This window comes from Mastacembelus armatus, chromosome 2 (genome assembly GCF_900324485.2).
Source record: "Mastacembelus armatus chromosome 2, fMasArm1.2, whole genome shotgun sequence".
NCBI classification, from domain to species: Eukaryota; Metazoa; Chordata; class Actinopteri; order Synbranchiformes; family Mastacembelidae; genus Mastacembelus; species Mastacembelus armatus.
In genome coordinates this window covers 8,764,942-8,784,169 of record NC_046634.1, presented here as the reverse complement: position 1 = coordinate 8,784,169, position 19,228 = coordinate 8,764,942, and the positions used below count along the sequence as shown (strand labels likewise).

The following is a 19,228-nucleotide window of genomic DNA, read 5'->3' as shown; positions in this document are numbered from 1 at the left end:
TGTCTGGCTGTAATTGTAAAACAGGAGGTCAGATTGCACCTGGTCACAACATCCTCAATCATGTCGGTCCTCACAAGGATAGAAGCACATGAGCACACACTGAACTTCACCCAGTCCCTTCCCTGCAAACTGGGTGAAAAACCTTTTCTCCCGAAAGGTCAGTGAGATTTGAATGACAGCTTTAAGTCCTGCGCCCATATTACAATCTGCAGCACAGACGTGTGCAGAGTGCTGCCTTCCTGGGAGAGGCTGGGAGTACGAGGGAGCAATTAATTGTAATGAATAATGGGAACAAATCTGCTGGCATATGACCGCTAATGCTGCTTTTTTTTTCTCTCTCTCTCTGGAGGGTTAGGATGGTGATGCCAGCCATGCTGAGATGTCTGCCTGCACACTAATTGAAAAGTGTGAGGATGGGAGGTGGTGTCAACTACTGTCTTCTTCCATTTCTTCTTTGTCTTCTTAATTGATCTGAAATGCATCACATTTGTCTGCTTTGTTTTTCAGCAACCAGTCCTGATCACCTGGTTTATTCTGCAAACAGGACCATTGGCAAGACTTTAGAAATGTTTCATGTGTTTATGTCTAGTAGGACCCAGTGGGCTCAGCTGAGAGCAACTTAGTGGGTTTGGATGTGAGGAAGTGCCCGAGGCCCAGGATACCTTTCAGCCCTATGACCCCCCTCCCTCACTAATCCATTCATGGATGCGTTATCACCTTTTCCAACCCATGAGCTGGAGTGCTGGTGTTAGTAATTAGAGGTTTGTAAGTGGAAATTATCAGCCTTTCTTCCATTTTCCATAAACAAAAATAAAGATGTTTTGATTAGTTTTAATTAGAAGTGTGAGTAAGAGCACTGGGAGCAGATGGCCCCACAACAACTCAGCAAACCCTCACTTATTCAGCCAATTATTATGGTAAATAAGATGATAATTAACTGATGGCTTGAAAAATTAATCACATCGACCTCTTGCGAGGAAGGAAAAGTTCAAATATTGATATGGGAGAGGGCAGGTAGAGGGACTGACTAATTAAATCTGTCATCATTTGGTGGTATTTGTGCCTTTAAAATTAATTGCAAGTAAAAATCATTGAGAATGAGGGTTTGGGCTGCAAAAAATGACCTCCTGAAGTTTCAAATGTGATCTCTAGGCGTTTGTCTTAGACTTTGAGAGGACTGAAAAGAGCTGCATATAAAGCATTAAAAAAAAAGTGCCTGGTGAACCTTGGAAAACCTGCACTTTCTGGGGGGGGAATAATAGCTCAGACCTTTGCAGGCCACTCGTTGAACCTTCTCTGGTCGAACAAAAACCCATTCTGCAAGGTGTCCTGACATTTACCTGGGTCATTCACAGGCTTTGTGCCAATATGTGCGTGGACAGGAAGTTCTTTCAGCTGCGCTTCCATGGACACCTGCCAATCAACCCAAACAAGGTGGGAATCAGAGTTTTTATTGTTTAAACCTGGAAAATTAAAGTTAAAAATGAGGAAAGTGGATTAGTGATTGATGAGCAGTGGTTTGTTTTTTTTTTTTTTCTGAGACCGGAAAAAGGAAATAAAAGAAAAAAACCTTTTTATATTATTTTTAAAGACTCGGTTCAAGAGCCCAAACATTGTGTCTATTCTGGTGGCGATCATAACCCAGGCCACCTTTATTTTGTATTATGTCACTGTCAGTAGAGTCAGCAGAGCCTTTTCCATTTGATGTTGTGGGGGTGACATTGAAAACTCAATGTGAAATCATCAGCTGCTTAGTTATTGTTTTTGTATGTTTAATTCTTAATAGAAAATTATTTTCTTCACTGAATAATGAGCTTTTTAATATTATAGCCAGTTTTTTGTCTGTGTTTTGTGTCTCCATGTCTGTCTGTATGCCAGCAGAGCCTTTTCCATTCAATGTAATAGTGTTTGGTGACTCATCGTCGCCCTCTTGTGGACACATTTGGAAACTACAACACAATATTAATTCAGCAGATAAATGGTAAGTGATCTTATACTTGTATATACTTGCACTGAAGTTTACTCAAAGCCTCTTTTACACTATTTGTCCAATCACCAATTCACTTCCACACCGACAATATAATAATGATTTTATTATGTTAATATTATAGGCAGTTCTCTGTCTGTGTATTTTATATTATCTCTGTCTGTCTGTATGCCAAGAGAGCCTGTTCTATTTAATGTAATGGTTGTGATGACTCATTGGTTCCCTCTTGTGGACACATTTGGGAACTGCAGCACAATGTTAATTCAGCAGCTGCAGACAATATGAAAAAAACGGCCTAATACTGTATCTCTATTTGCAAATGGACACTGAAAGACGAAGGCGATGAGCCTAATGAGATTTCTGACATTTATTGTGGCTGAATCTTATTTCCCTTTGTCTCTCACTCCTGCGTCTTTGATTGACCATGATGAAGGACGTCCCACAATGTTTACACCTTCAGAGAAGCTACATAGTCCATCCTTTGTGGACGTGTGTTACAGATTGTCTTTGGACACTTCCCGTTAAGAGGATATGTTTGATGTCTCGTAAAACGTGAGTCTCAGCTCCTCTTCTTATCTGTTGTGTGCAGGGATAAGACACAGGTGAATGGTGTTAATGTCATTTAATTTACCATGTGATTATTTCATTCATGCTCCAGGGCCTGAGCACCGATCACTGGGAAAACCTTTTCAGATGAGTCCCTCAGGAATATATAGGTATTAAATTCCCTTGTCTTTATCTCATGTTGTTTATGACTCTAGGCACGTCTGACTGAAAATACAGACACATTTATAACCTCCATATTTCAGGTACACACAGCCAGGAAGTGTCTGCTGGAAACTTAACCCAGGATGTTTGTCAAAAGAAGCTGCTGGAGAAACTGAAGGTGTGTACACTGTCCTGGTCATGGTTTCAGAATAGTCCTGTTTTAGGAAAGGGGTCTCCAATCCTGGTCCTCCAGCGCCCACCCACTGCTGATTACCAGGCTCAGGTGTGTTCAGCCAGTCAGAAACTGGAAGATACCATCTCAGATGAGGGTGGAGTTTGGGCAAGACCAGTCAATCGGTATTTAAAGAGCTATCAATGGAAACTGCATCAAAAAATAGTGTTTAAAATAGTGTGCTTAAACGAAAAACCAGCGAAGAAGAGCTGTTATCAAGTATGTTTATTAATTCAGTGCACAAAAAGGCAAGACTAACAACACTACCATCATTACAACGATGTGCCCATTTTGGAAGAAACAAAAGCCCGTGAGGTTTAACGTCTAAAGGAGCACATTAAAATCAATACATACACATCCACAGCAGGATTGGCAGTAGGGTTTTCTTTACAAAATGCTCACAAACTACTCCGCGTGTTGCAGCTGAAGCTGAGATATATTTTGTGTTCTGAAGCTGTTGACCGAGCTGAGAAAATATTTTCATTTGTAAGCAGACTGAACGAGTAAGTGCTGAATTTGTTGCTACATTTAAAATTACACAGCTCAGCTTTTCTGTACATTCCCATGAAAAGACATTCACTTTTCAGACTAACCTTGAAGTAATTCACATTGACAATATGTATGACAGCTTCTTAAAAAAACTCATTCATCCTGATGAGAACAACAGCACAGGTTAAACAAAGTCACAGTCACATAATACTATGTACATACGAAAAACACGTTGCATGAACGCACATACAAAGAGAAAATGTGTTAGAATAAGGGAAGACTAAGTAGGAAAAATGATTCTGCAAAAGTTTGTTTTTGAATTTGAGTTTGTGGTAAATATTGCTTCTGGTGCCGTTTTATTTATTTATTTATTTTTTTGGTGTTCATGGTGGATGTTATCAGTTATTATCAGTTGTCACTGAAAAGGTTTTGGGGATGTTACGTTATTCACAGTTAAAAGGCTGCACTTTGAGCTAAATGCTAGAAACCAGTTTTACTGTGTTCATCATCTTAGTCCAGAAAAATATGTTTAATACCATCTTCCTTTGAGAGTAAAGTAGTCCAATAATAAGTAGTAAATAAAGGCTGTAGTCGGTACGTACGAGACGCCAGCTGTTGTAAAGGATAATACTGTGCATGGCGAGGAGTCCAGTCATATAACAACGAGCTTTGGTTTTAGTCTGAGACTGCAGATTATTTGTATTTTCTAAATTAAGCTGTTGATTCAACATCCCTCCAAACCAGTTTCCAGTAGCTGATGTTTCAGACATTCTCCTGTCAGAACAATGAATCCCTTAAAACAAACCCTGCCATGTTCAGGGCCTACTCTTTAGTTACACACTCGTGTTTCTCTTGTGTTTTTTTTATTCTGATATTTTGTGGTAATTCTCATTGTCAGTGTACTCAAGTTGTTTTTTATTCAGGTTTAAAACCTTGAGTCTGTGCTAAATGGCAGCTTGGCTTTACAGTCTCTATCGGAGTTTTCCTCCAAAATCTGTCAGGGTCCAGAGTCCAATTTTTTTTTTTTTTTTTTTTTTAAAATGAGATTCAACGATAATTTTTGGAGAGAAGCGATTCTAGTGACGACACAAACCCGTCTTTTCACGAACTCCAGAGTGAAGTAAAAAGTTAGATCAAAGCAAGATGTCAGCATCGCAAACCACGAAAGCGTCTCTAGTTAAATTTACAGCAGGCATTTATGGTGAGGATAAGTGCACTACACATAAACCTGTATTTGTGTCCATCCTGCAAACTCACCTAATTTACTAACTGTAGACAAATACTGATGTAATCATATCTGATGATTACAGGCAGTAAGAAGGCACCTTCTTTAATGCCAGTACCCGGGACAAGAGAACATGTTCACACGGACATTTTGCTGTGAAGAATCTTGCTGGTGGTTTTTAGATTCAGGGAGAATAAGAGAACGTGGTGCACAAACTTGTCTAACAGCAGCTACAAAATGTTTAGCATGTTTATCGAGCTAGCTTATGCATTCTTTGGCAGAGTTGTACAATCACAAAACTCAACAACAACAATGCCTGTGTGAGCACATGTGGCAAGACGAAAGCTCAGGATGGATTCGGTGATTCAGATGAATGAAGTGAAAATGCTTGTCTGGATGTGCGTGATCACGAGCCATGCTCTAGCTTCGCTTGGTCAGAGGTCTCCCCTCACGGACATGCTTGGCACCCCTCTTCTCTGTCTTCCCTTTCTCCCTCACCTTTCTCAGGCGGCGTGGGGGTGGCGTACCTCTGGACTCGCTGTCCTCCTGAGCGCTGGATGTGTCCATCCCGTCTCGCTCCTCGGGGATATTGGGAATAGCCCCACTGCTTCCGTCTAAAATGTTCCTCAGGGAAGGGTCCTCTGGTGTGCAGGTGGCAGTGGTGCCACTCTCACTGCTACTCAGGTCCTGTTCTTCGTTGTACCGTCCTCCTCGGCTGTGGTGTGGCAGGGAGGAGGCCCGGACCGAAGGCCTGTCACGCTCAGTTTCGCGGATGTTCTGCTGAGGCTCGTTCATGTCCACCCCTGAGTCCAGGCTGGTGTCGTTGCTGCTGGGTGGCCGGTGGCGACTCTGGAGCTCAATGATGGAGTGGCGTACCTGTGCGGCTGGCTTCCCGTCCAAGGAGACAAACCAAGCTCTGGGGTGAGATGACGAGGACTTGCCCCGGGTCAGCTCCAGCAGCGTGCGCTCTGAGATCCCCTGCAGCTCACTGGGCACACCATGGCCACTGCTGAAGGCCTCCATTCCAGCTGCCTCATTGAGAGTCCCAGGCACAGAGACGGAGGACTCAAGCAGGTTACTGTAGCGTCCCCATACACCAGAGTTGGGGACTTGACCTTGCGGAGGAGTCTCCAGAGGCTGGGGCTCATCTTGGCTGCTCTGTTGTGGGCTGCTTCCACCTTGAGAGTGGTGGTGAAGAACTTTGGGCAGCGTCTGGGTGTAGCTGTCTTTACTCGCAGGTTCTGAGTGAGCGTCATACTCAACTCCGTTGCGGGGGAAGGTAGCCGACTTACAGCCTGACAGCTGCTGCTCCTGAGAACTGAAAAGCTCTGGAGCCTGAATAATGGCCACTGGTTGGTTATAGATGTGAACCAGCTTATCTTGAAAGAAGTGATCAGAGTTCATGTTGGCTCGGTTCTGCTCGGACTTCTCCCTCATCCGAGCTACCTCCTCACTGTTGATGTAGTGAGGTGGCGGCTGGGGACCTTTTACCCGATCTGAAGAGATGTTTTCATAGAGGGGGGCTGCTGGGCGACTCCCTGGATCCTCCACATAGATGTTGTAGTTGGCTTTGTGTCTCGGTGTGGTCGAGGGCTCACACTGGACGCTACAGGACGCGAGGCTGTTGTCACCAGAACGAAACAGCAAACCCTCTTCCATGTGGGTGGAGGTGGTTTGGTCTTTTTTCACCACGGTGAGTTTGGAGAAGCGGGCTCTTCGCCTCCTGGGCTCTCGATGAGAACCTCTGTATTTGGGGGACACAGAATTGAATACATGGATTGCAGTTGTACAGGGCTGTAGCAGCAAAAGCATTGACCATTATTGAATTCAGTGGTTTCATTGCCTATAAATTCACTTCCTGTTTGTGAGAAAAGTATTGTTATTCATTCTGTTTTTAAAGGTGTGGATGCAGTTTTTCATCATCAGACTAAAATCTGTTCCTCCTGCCAATGAAAGAGGAGCTGGTTTATGTACTGTTGGCATTTATTTAGCATAAATATGACGTAAGCTGAAAGATGTTTGATTTCTTACCCACAGTGACACAGCAGCAAGGACAGAAATCCAATCACGATGGCCAGCGTTCCTCCCAGTATTCCCATCAGCAGGTAGGTGTGGTATGATATGAAATCCACAGAGCTCCCATGTCCCAGATAATCTGAACAGTTTAATGTACATGTGGACATAGAACGTTTGATTCAATTCAATGTGACAGTGCTACACAGACACCACACACACACGTGGTAATGAAGGCAGATGAGGTATGTACCATTTGAGGAGGGCAAGGGCGCAGCGATCCAGTAGCCCAAATGAGAAGCCGTGTAGGTCCAAACCAGCTCGTCACCAACTGTTTTTACTATTCCCAGACCCTGGTTCTCCCAGGCCCCTTCAAATACACAGAACATTTGTCAGTGTGATGATCTTCTACAAACTACATCCTGCAGCCTAAAGTGTCTGTCACTGTAATTTCATAATTTTAACTTGTGTTAAGCTTATGTCACATCTTTCCTCATACCAATCTTTTGGTTGAAGGCCCAGGCTGGCACAGTATCAGCGGCCCTGAGGTGGGTGTTGTGCCCCAGTGGCAGGCTGATTTGAATGGGTCCTCGGACCTGCAGCTCCTCATCCCCGGTGTACAGCAGGACGCTGACGGCTGCTACTGCCTTCAGATCGATGCTTCTGAACACTGAGGACAGGAGTTGATAAGATACCAAAGAATGATCATGAAAGAAGCAGCAACATCTGTCCCAGTTTATTTTGAGAATCTTGTCAAACCTTAATTTAATGACCAAACCAAACAGTCCACACTAAGAAAAAACTACTTTAAATGTTAGTGTGGCCTTGAAGACTCACCTGATTTGCTGCTGATGATGCCTGGAGTACAGTTGACGCAGTCTTTAGCCAGGTGGTGCTGTGGTACGGTCAGATAAGCGGTCACTGACGAGATGTTGCTCTTATCAGAGAGCGTCAGGAGGTTCTTGGGGAACTTCACTTTAGGCTGTGAGGAACTGTCTAAGAGAACAAGATGGGATATGATTAATCAGAATCTGGACCTTTGGCAGAAAAGATGGGGGGGGAAGACATGGTTTCAAGGCTCTTTGTAATCTGGCATTCATTAGAAAGGACTTGGTTAAATTAATTCATTTACAGTCAAAAACAATAATTAGTGGGGGAAAAAAAAATCTTGCATAGTCCAGTTGAGATCCTTCAAGAAGTCGTTCCTTTAATATGAGAAGGTCCACTGTGCTTTCATTTGTTCGATTGTGCTTCTGTTCCCGAAACTATCACATGCCATTTTCTTAACTAATCTCAGTGTAATTATTTGAAGTAAGTTTCAGATTATTGCTCTTGATGTTTTCATTTTTATTCTGTTTTGATGTAACGCACCTTGTTTTGAAAGGTGATATATAAATAAGTTGATATGAGATGTTTGATTTGATGTTTCTTCAGTTGAAGGCTGTAAATGTGGTGGATTCATTCATTCATTCATTCATTCATTCATGTATTCATATACTGCGTATAAACCTACCAGGTAACTTCCTGGTGATGAGTATGGAGTCCTCAAACAGCCAGACGTTCCCCTGACTGTGAGGAAGCAGCAGCAACGTCACAGCAGAGAAAACTGCAGGGAGGAAAAGAAAAGGTCAGGACAGAAACACAGATACTGGTCTTGTTTCATCTTTTATACAGCCTCCATGTATTTCCTGTGTATTTCTATCAATGTGTTTGTCAAAGGATGTAATGCAAAATTATGACTTCACTGTAACTTCAGCTCTATAAATAGTTTAGGATGCAACATCCATAAGTAGGTAAGTGAATAAGGGGCTTTCAGCCATTCCTCTTTGTTTTGGGGCAGCTCATAAACCTTTGCTAGCAGCAGCAGATGGTGATGGTGATGCAACCCCAAGCCTCTTTTAAGGTGTCATTTATCTGGCTCAGCAGCACAAAAGGGAGGCACCACTGATAATTCAGAGCACCGGGGGGGGGGTTCTGTCCTATCACCTGCTCCTTCTTGCGTCGAAACACCACCTTCCTATGCCTTTACTGTCAGGAAGATGAAGTACAGTAAGGCCCAGAGTCCAAACCCTCCCCCTGCCCCTCCCCACTGTTGTTTCGGTGCAATGCAAAGACCAGTTAGCTGAGCAGGGGTAGGTTTTACCCAGGTCTGAGTCAGACACCATGACTGTGCATAAACAATCAATGAAATCACTTGTACTTGATTATACTGAACATAAACTGTCTTTCTGTGAACGAACCTCAGTGACACATGAAGTTCATCCATCTGTACAGGCAGTGGAGACGTAGTTGGTGTTAATGTGTCTGTAAGTGGTGTTTCATACCATCAATAAATAAAAGTGTCTACATATTTTCCTTTGCATCAAGTCATTGATTATTGTGATTGATGTTTCGGTTGTTGTGTTATTGCATTAAGAAGGTACATTAGTTATTTTACTGTCTGTGTGTCATCTTTAGTCTTTGGCTCCTAATTCTGGGGAAAGTTCTGCTAAACTGTGTAGGTGTAGATGTCAGAGAAGTCAGGCAATCTTTTAAAAAAAAAGTTATGGTACCGTAGTTGTGCAACTCACTCGGTTTCTTGCTGGTGCTCCAGGGCAGGGAGTGGGGGATGTATCCTTCCATGTTGCCCAGCAGGGTCAGAGTGAGGCCTGGACTGTACGTAACCCAGAGGAGAACCTCACCTCTGTCCCCCGTTTGGACTGAGCTGCTCAGGGTGTGGTTCACGTAAACGTCCACTGATGCTCTCGGCAGAGGCTGACGGGTCACCAGGTCCCTCACCTGGACTTTTAGTGCAAACTGGGGCTCTGGAGGGAATAACAGGTACAAGAATATTAAAGAATTACTCCCCTTTTATTGTCCCTACTCTCAAAAAAGACATGGAAATAAAAATAAGAGACACACATGGGCCTGACCTTAATCTGAGACTCAGTTAATATGTGTGAAGTTAATAATTTACCTCATTCATAAAAGGCCTTAAAAACATCCAATCATCACACAACAGCCCCAACACAGGTGTGGCTGAAGTACTGGTACCCTTCCATAAATAAAGCACAATCTGCTCTTATTGTTTGGATGTAATTGTTGTGATTTCTGCAGGCTACCAAATAACATGGGGGTGCAGCTACTTTCCATTTCTCTACCAATAAATGACTCGAGCAGAGCCAATCCTGTTTACTTCTACCTGCTGTAAGAGCCGAAGGGCTGAGAGGTCGCCCCGGGGCGCTCGGGTCGGTGGCAGACGGTCTTTCGACCGCGGCGGTGAGGCCATTGTTCCCGGAGGAGGAGGAGGAGGGCAGGCCGCCGCCCTCCTCCGCTGCTCTCACCGCCCCATCCAGGCACGAAATCAAAAACAATGACGGCAGACAGAGCAGCAGCGGCGGCGACAGGTGGCGTTCAGCAGCGGCCATGGCGAGAAGGGGAGCAGGCTCAAAGACATAACGAACCGCGAGAAACGAGCTCGGGAGAAGAAGAACAGGGTCCCAGAGTCCTGTGTAATCACGAAGGCATCGCCCCTCTCATGGCTTCTTGTGTTGCTGGGACGGACGGAAGAGGGAGAGCCCCGTGGAGAAATGATGGCTGGTGCTGAGGCTGGGCGTTTGTGGCCGAAGATCGTTTACGACAAGATGTTCCACTGAGGAGAGGAAATGACAGCGCCTCTTCATCTGTGTGATTTTAGCCCTAACGTTTTGTCCAAACGTGACTTTTATGTTAAAGAGCAGCTGTTAATGGAAATGGCTTATTAGTTATGACCAGAAAGAAAAACGTATAGTTGTATGAGACATGCGGTGTTAACATTTGTAGTATCAAGAAAAAGCATCAGAGTGAGCATTCTGTGTGTGTGTGTGTTGTGTATCTTTGATCATACGGGAGATGCTGTTACATCATTGCGGTTGTGTTTATGGAGGACGGAAAATGAGTGAAGTAGAAATAACTAGATGCATAATTAAAAGTGTAAAAACATAAATAGAATAATGAAAATTTAAATGAGGCTGAAAGATGCAGTACCGCTAAATTCTACAGGAAGGATGGTAGTCTGCAGATTTTGTGGTGGTGCCTGTGAAACCACTGGGAGTGGTTGTGCACTTTATGACAGGCAGGTTATGGTTGGTGAGTGGTCTTGTTATGGGGGTCCTGAAGACCTGAAGACTTATGATGGCGTAGCCTGAGTCGTTGTCTTCTGAAGGAATGCTCAGCCGTTCTCCTGTGCAGGCTGTAATGATACTTACTTAATGATACTTGTAATGAGGTCCAAAAGTGTCATGATAAATATGTGAGTTAAAGATGTCATGTAGGTGCCTGATTTAATATTTGATGTTGTAGTATAATGTGTGGTGAATTTAACACCCATCATTTTTATTATTTATTGTATTTTCATCTTTCCTAGGCTGTCATATTATCTTATCTGTTTTACTTTTATTTATTGACCTTTTTTTTTTTTTTTGGTAAGTCATGTTATTGAATGTAAAATATGATCAAAAGCTCATTGGCTCAGTGTCACAGGCTGTGGTGTAGTGGTATCATCACCACTACACTTGATGTCTCCTGTTATTTAGTACGTATAAACACCATTGAATGTCACTGACTTCATGCTCCCTTCAAGTTTCATTTCTACCACATACTACAGTAAAGTCTCACTTCAACCGCATACTACAGTATATGTAGTTTCAGGGTGTGAAAAATCAAGTTGTGATTATTAAGGGTGTGACTCTTCAGGGTGTGAAAAATCAGGGTGTGATTATTTAGGGTGTGAAAAATCAGGGTGTGATCATTTAGGGTGTGAAAAATCAGGGTGTGAAACAAAAACAGGGTGTGATTATTGATGGTGTGAAAAATCAGGATGTGAATAATCACAAAAAAAAAGAAAAGATTTATCAGGGTGTGAAGCACTTTGTCCTGATGTTTCCTCTTATTTAGTCCACCCTGATACAAACGAGGTGCAACAAACAACTCCCATCATCAAAACTTCTCAAGCTCAACTTGGTCTACTGCACACCTATCCCCCCCTTCAACGCCCTGACACTTCCCCTTCATACCTGCTCCTTGAACTTAAAATCTCTAGCCTTCCTAACAGCACTCTAACACCCAGAAATATCAACATCACTGCTCTCAGAGCTTTTCTGAATGCTTTACTTTCGATTAGCTATGTCATCCAATCCCAGCAAAAAAAAAGACTGGTAACTGTAGTGGTCGTGTTAGAGGTTTGGGGCCTGTTGGTTCAAGTCTCAATCAGTAACTTTTGTGTTAACTCAGGATGTCATCTCATGTCTGATATAACAAAAACATTCCTGCGTCAGCTGTCGAACTGTTGTCTAGTGATAAAGTGAGGGATGTGGGACCTGAAGGTTACAGGTTCAAATCTCACTTATATCTTCTTGTGGGCACCCATCAGGTCAATAAATGTAAAAAATGAACTACTACAATGCATCCACATGAAGACAGTGATGGCTCAGTGTTAAAGCTAGTGGCTTGGAGCCAGTAGGTTGTAGGTTCAAACTTCCCTTATGTCTTTCTGGTCACCGATCATGTCAATAAATGTTAAATATGACTGACAACATCAAGCTAGGGTGGAGACAGTGATGGCGTAGTGGTACAGTCAGCAGTTTCTATCTCGCAGGTTGTTGGTTCAATCCTCACTTATATCTTTTTATGATAACCCATAAAGAGAAATGTTAAATACGACTGACAACAACATACTAAAGTAGATGAAATGGTGGCTTGGAGGTATAGTCTTGGGTTGGGGGCCTGTTGGATGTGGGTTCAAGCACTGCTTATAATTTCTTGTGGTAAACCATGAATTCGATACATGTTAAATATGACCGACGACTACAACTAACGTGGCGAAAGTGATGGCCTAGTGGTACAGTCAGCAGTTTCTATCTCGCAGGTTGCTGGTTCAAGCCTCACTTGCGTCTCTTTATGGTAAAAAATCATGTCAATAAATGTTAAATATGACTGACAACAACATACTAATGTCGATGAAATGGTGGCTTAGAGATAGAGTGTTGGGTTGGGGGCCCGTTGGTTGTGGGTTCAAACCCTACTTATAGTTTCTTGTGGTAAACCATGAATTCGATACATGTTAAATATGACCGACGACAACTACTAATGTGGAGAAAGCGATGGCTCAGTGGCAGAGGTGAGGCCTGAGAATCATAAGGTTAAGGGTTCAAGACCTGGTGGATGGAGCGATGGAAGCAAAACTAGGGGAGAAAGTTGCCGTAAAAAGCAAAAAAAGTGCATTTTTAAAAAAAAAAAAGTTGTTTCCTATTCCCTTGCACTCTTCCTTCAACTTTCCCTGCCTGGACACCACTGCACCTGCCTCAACCGCCACTGTCCCTTCCTGCACGCCACTGTCCCTGCCTCGACCGACACTTTCCCTGCCTGAACCGCCACTGTCCCTGCCTCGACCGACACTTTCCCTGCCTGCACACCACTGTCCCTGCCTCAACACTGCCCCAACCGGGCCTCGAACTCACGACCACAATGCACAACCACCAACTACTTCAACAGCACATCAACCCACAAAGCCACAGGGCGAGAGCTGGAATGACTGGTGTTCTTACAGGTTTTCTGTGTATTTTAGTTGGACTAAAGACTAATAAAGTTATTTTCACCTGGAATTGAACCCCTGACCTTCAAGTACAGAAACCGCTTTGTAAGCCACCAAGCTACTTTACCGGACAGGAAGCAATCAAACAAAATGCAGTATCTTAGTGGGGACCTAAACCACAACCTCAAACTTTAAACACACACAAACCATGAGCTATTCTGTTAAACACCTAACACTTTCTAATCCAATCGGTCATAAATGCTGCACTTTGTCGTGATGTATTATTTATTTAGTCCACACACTGATATACACAGGACGGGCAACAGACAAACATCTATTTTAGTTGCACTAAACACAAATAAAATCGTTGTCTCCACCTGGGGTCGAACCTATGTCCTTTGAGTTTCAAGGCAGGTCTTTAACCAACTGAGCTTGGTTAAAGAGTTTTCGCTTGATGTCTCCTGTTATTTAGTACGTATAAACACCATTGAATGTCACTGACTTCATGCTCCCTTCAAGTTTCATTTCTACCACATACTACAGTAAAGTCTCACTTCAACCGCATACTACAGTATATGTACTTTCAGGGTGTGAAAAATCAAGTTGTGATTATTAAGGGTGTGACTCTTCAGGGTGTGAAAAATCAGGGTGTGATTATTTAGGGTGTGAAAAATCAGGGTGTGATCATTTAGGGTGTGAAAAATCAGGGTGTGAAACAAAAACAGGGTGTGATTATTGATGGTGTGAAAAATCAGGATGTGAATAATCACAAAAAAAAAGAAAAGATTTATCAGGGTGTGAAGCACTTTGTCCTGATGTTTCCTCTTATTTAGTCCACCCTGATACAAACGAGGTGCAACAAACAACTCCCATCATCAAAACTTCTCAAGCTCAACTTGGTCTACTGCACACCTATCCCCCCCTTCAACGCCCTGACACTTCCCCTTCATACCTGCTCCTTGAACTTAAAATCTCTAGCCTTCCTAACAGCACTCTAACACCCAGAAATATCAACATCACTGCTCTCAGAGCTTTTCTGAATGCTTTACTTTCGATTAGCTATGTCATCCAATCCCAGCAAAAAAAAAGACTGGTAACTGTAGTGGTCGTGTTAGAGGTTTGGGGCCTGTTGGTTCAAGTCTCAATCAGTAACTTTTGTGTTAACTCAGGATGTCATCTCATGTCTGATATAACAAAAACATTCCTGCGTCAGCTGTCGAACTGTTGTCTAGTGATAAAGTGAGGGATGTAGGACCTGAAGGTTAGAGGTTCAAATCTCACTTATATCTTCTTGTGGGCACCCATCAGGTCAATAAATGTAAAAAATGAACTACTACAATGCATCCACATGAAGACAGTGATGGCTCAGTGTTAAAGCTAGTGGCTTGCAGCCAGTAGGTTGTAGGTTCAAACTTCCCTTATGTCTTTCTGGTCACCGATCATGTCAATAAATGTTAAATATGACTGACAACATCAAGCTAGGGTGGAGACAGTGATGGCGTAGTGGTACAGTCAGCAGTTTCTATCTCGCAGGTTGTTGGTTCAATCCTCACTTATATCTTTTTATGATAACCCATAAAGAGAAATGTTAAATACGACTGACAACAACATACTAAAGTAGATGAAATGGTGGCTTGGAGGTATAGTCTTGGGTTGGGGGCCTGTTGGATGTGGGTTCAAGCACTGCTTATAATTTCTTGTGGTAAACCATGAATTCGATACATGTTAAATATGACCGACGACTACAACTAACGTGGCGAAAGTGATGGCCTAGTGGTACAGTCAGCAGTTTCTATCTCGCAGGTTGCTGGTTCAAGCCTCACTTGTGTCTCTTTATGGTAAAAAATCATGTCAATAAATGTTAAATATGACTGACAACAACATACTAATGTCGATGAAATGGTGGCTTAGAGATAGAGTGTTGGGTTGGGGGCCCGTTGGTTGTGGGTTCAAACCCTACTTATAGTTTCTTGTGGTAAACCATGAATTCGATACATGTTAAATATGACCGACGACAACTACAAATGTGGAGAAAGCGATGGCTCAGTGGCAGAGGTGAGGGCTGAGAATCATAAGGTTAAGGGTTCAAGACCTGGTGGATGGAGCGATGGAAGCAAAACTAGGGGAGAAAGTTGCCGTAAAAAGCAAAAAAAGTGCATTTTTAAAAAAAAAAAAGTTGTTTCCTATTCCCTTGCACTCTTCCTTCAACTTTCCCTGCCTGGACACCACTGCACCTGCCTCAACCGCCACTGTCCCTTCCTGCACGCCACTGTCCCTGCCTCGACCGACACTTTCCCTGCCTGCACACCACTGTCCCTGCCTCAACACTGCCCCAACCGGGCCTCGAACTCACGACCACAATGCACAACCACCAACTACTTCAACAGCACATCAACCCACAAAGCCACAGGGCGAGAGCTGGAATGACTGGTGTTCTTACAGGTTTTCTGTGTATTTTAGTTGGACTAAAGACTAATAAAGTTATTTTCACCTGGAATTGAACCCCTGACCTTCAAGTACAGAAACCGCTTTGTAAGCCACCAAGCTACTTTACCGGACAGGAAGCAATCAAACAAAATGCAGTATCTTAGTGGGGACCTAAACCACAACCTCAAACTTTAAACACACACAAACCATGAGCTATTCTGTTAAACACCTAACACTTTCTAATCCAATCGGTCATAAATGCTGCACTTTGTCGTGATGTATTATTTATTTAGTCCACACACTGATATACACAGGACGGGCAACAGACAAACATCTATTTTAGTTGCACTAAACACAAATAAAATCGTTGTCTCCACCTGGGGTCGAACCTAGGTCCTTTGAGTTTCAAGGCAGGTCTTTAACCAACTGAGCTTGGTTAAAGAGTTTTCGCTTGATGTCTCCTGTTATTTAGTACGTATAAACACCATTGAATGTCACTGACTTCATGCTCCCTTCAAGTTTCATTTCTACCACATACTACAGTAAAGTCTCACTTCAACCGCATACTACAGTATATGTAGTTTCAGGGTGTGAAAAATCAAGTTGTGATTATTAAGGGTGTGACTCTTCAGGGTGTGAAAAATCAGGGTGTGATTATTTAGGGTGTGAAAAATCAGGGTGTGATCATTTAGGGTGTGAAAAATCAGGGTGTGAAACAAAAACAGGGTGTGATTATTGATGGTGTGAAAAATCAGGATGTGAATAATCACAAAAAAAAAGAAAAGATTTATCAGGGTGTGAAGCACTTTGTCCTGATGTTTCCTCTTATTTAGTCCACCCTGATACAAACGAGGTGCAACAAACAACTCCCATCATCAAAACTTCTCAAGCTCAACTTGGTCTACTGCACACCTATCCCCCCCTTCAACGCCCTGACACTTCCCCTTCATACCTGCTCCTTGAACTTAAAATCTCTAGCCTTCCTAACAGCACTCTAACACCCAGAAATATCAACATCACTGCTCTCAGAGCTTTTCTGAATGCTTTACTTTCGATTAGCTATGTCATCCAATCCCAGCAAAAAAAAAGACTGGTAACTGTAGTGGTCGTGTTAGAGGTTTGGGGCCTGTTGGTTCAAGTCTCAATCAGTAACTTTTGTGTTAACTCAGGATGTCATCTCATGTCTGATATAACAAAAACATTCCTGCGTCAGCTGTCGAACTGTTGTCTAGTGATAAAGTGAGGGATGTGGGACCTGAAGGTTAGAGGTTCAAATCTCACTTATATCTTCTTGTGGGCACCCATCAGGTCAATAAATGTAAAAAATGAACTACTACAATGCATCCACATGAAGACAGTGATGGCTCAGTGTTAAAGCTAGTGGCTTGCAGCCAGTAGGTTGTAGGTTCAAACTTCCCTTATGTCTTTCTGGTCACCGATCATGTCAATAAATGTTAAATATGACTGACAACATCAAGCTAGGGTGGAGACAGTGATGGCGTAGTGGTACAGTCAGCAGTTTCTATCTCGCAGGTTGTTGGTTCAATCCTCACTTATATCTTTTTATGATAACCCATAAAGAGAAATGTTAAATACGACTGACAACAACATACTAAAGTAGATGAAATGGTGGCTTGGAGGTATAGTCTTGGGTTGGGGGCCTGTTGGATGTGGGTTCAAGCACTGCTTATAATTTCTTGTGGTAAACCATGAATTCGATACATGTTAAATATGACCGACGACTACAACTAACGTGGCGAAAGTGATGGCCTAGTGGTACAGTCAGCAGTTTCTATCTCGCAGGTTGCTGGTTCAAGCCTCACTTGTGTCTCTTTATGGTAAAAAATCATGTCAATAAATGTTAAATATGACTGACAACAACATACTAATGTCGATGAAATGGTGGCTTAGAGATAGAGTGTTGGGTTGGGGGCCCGTTGGTTGTGGGTTCAAACCCTACTTATAGTTTCTTGTGGTAAACCATGAATTCGATACATGTTAAATATGACCGACGACAACTACTAATGTGGAGAAAGCGATGGCTCAGTGGCAGAGGTGAGGGCTGAGAATCATAAGGTTAAGGGTTCAAGACCTGGTGGATGGAGCGATTGTAAGCAAAACTAGGGGAGAAAGTTGCCGTAAAAAGCAAAAAAAGTGCATTTTTAAAAAAAAAAAAGTTGTTTCCTATTCCCTTGCACTCTTCCTTCAACTTTCCCTGCCTGGACACCACTGCACCTGCCTCAACCGACACTTTCCCTGCCTGAACCGCCACTGTCCCTGCCTGCACACCACTGTCCCTGCCTCAACACTGCCCCAACCGGGCCTCGAACTCACGACCACAATGCACAACCACCAACTACTTCAACAGCACATCAACCCACAAAGCCACAGGGCGAGAGCTGGAATGACTGGTGTTCTTACAGGTTTTCTGTGTATTTTAGTTGGACTAAAGACTAATAAAGTTATTTTCACCTGGAATTGAACCCCTGACCTTCAAGTACAGAAACCGCTTTGTAAGCCACCAAGCTACTTTACCGGACAGGAAGCAATCAAACAAAATGCAGTATCTTAGTGGGGACCTAAACCACAACCTCAAACTTTAAACACACACAAACCATGAGCTATTCTGTTAAACACCTAACACTTTCTAATCCAATCGGTCATAAATGCTGCACTTTGTCGTGATGTATTATTTATTTAGTCCACACACTGATATACACAGGACGGGCAACAGACAAACATCTATTTTAGTTGCACTAAACACAAATAAAATCGTTGTCTCCACCTGGGGTCGAACCTATGTCCTTTGAGTTTCAAGGCAGGTCTTTAACCAACTGAGCTTGGTTAAAGAGTTTTCGCTTGATGTCTCCTGTTATTTAGTACGTATAAACACCATTGAATGTCACTGACTTCATGCTCCCTTCAAGTTTCATTTCTACCACATACTACAGTAAAGTCTCACTTCAACCGCATACTACAGTATATGTAGTTTCAGGGTGTGAAAAATCAAGTTGTGATTATTAAGGGTGTGACTCTTCAGGGTGTGAAAAATCAGGGTGTGATTATTTAGGGTGTGAAAAATCAGGGTGTGATCATTTAGGGTGTGAAAAATCAGGGTGTGAAACAAAAACAGGGTGTGATTATTGATGGTGTGAAAAATCAGGATGTGAATAATCACAAAAAAAAAGAAAAGATTTATCAGGGTGTGAAGCACTTTGTCCTGATGTTTCCTCTTATTTAGTCCACCCTGATACAAACGAGGTGCAACAAACAACTCCCATCATCAAAACTTCTCAAGCTCAACTTGGTCTACTGCACACCTATCCCCCCCTTCAACGCCCTGACACTTCCCCTTCATACCTGCTCCTTGAACTTAAAATCTCTAGCCTTCCTAACAGCACTCTAACACCCAGAAATATCAACATCACTGCTCTCAGAGCTTTTCTGAATGCTTTACTTTTGATTAGCTATGTCATCCAATCCCAGCAAAAAAAAAGACTGGTAACTGTAGTGGTCGTGTTAGAGGTTTGGGGCCTGTTGGTTCAAGTCTCAATCAGTAACTTTTGTGTTAACTCAGGATGTCATCTCATGTCTGAT

General features: G+C 42.9%; 1 protein-coding gene across 1 annotated transcript; it reads right to left on the bottom strand.

Moving 5' to 3' along the window:
- Positions 1-5,075: 5,075 nt before the first annotated feature.
- fam171b (family with sequence similarity 171 member B) lies at positions 5,076-10,224 on the bottom strand. Its single transcript, XM_026302050.1, is given in 9 exon segments — positions 5,076-5,129; positions 5,131-6,385; positions 6,673-6,796; positions 6,908-7,024; positions 7,154-7,324; positions 7,492-7,650; positions 8,168-8,260; positions 9,225-9,458; positions 9,836-10,224. Coding segments are annotated over 9 exon segments (2,433 nt in total). The 5' UTR covers positions 10,062-10,224.
- Between the last annotated feature and the right edge of the window lie 9,004 nt (positions 10,225-19,228).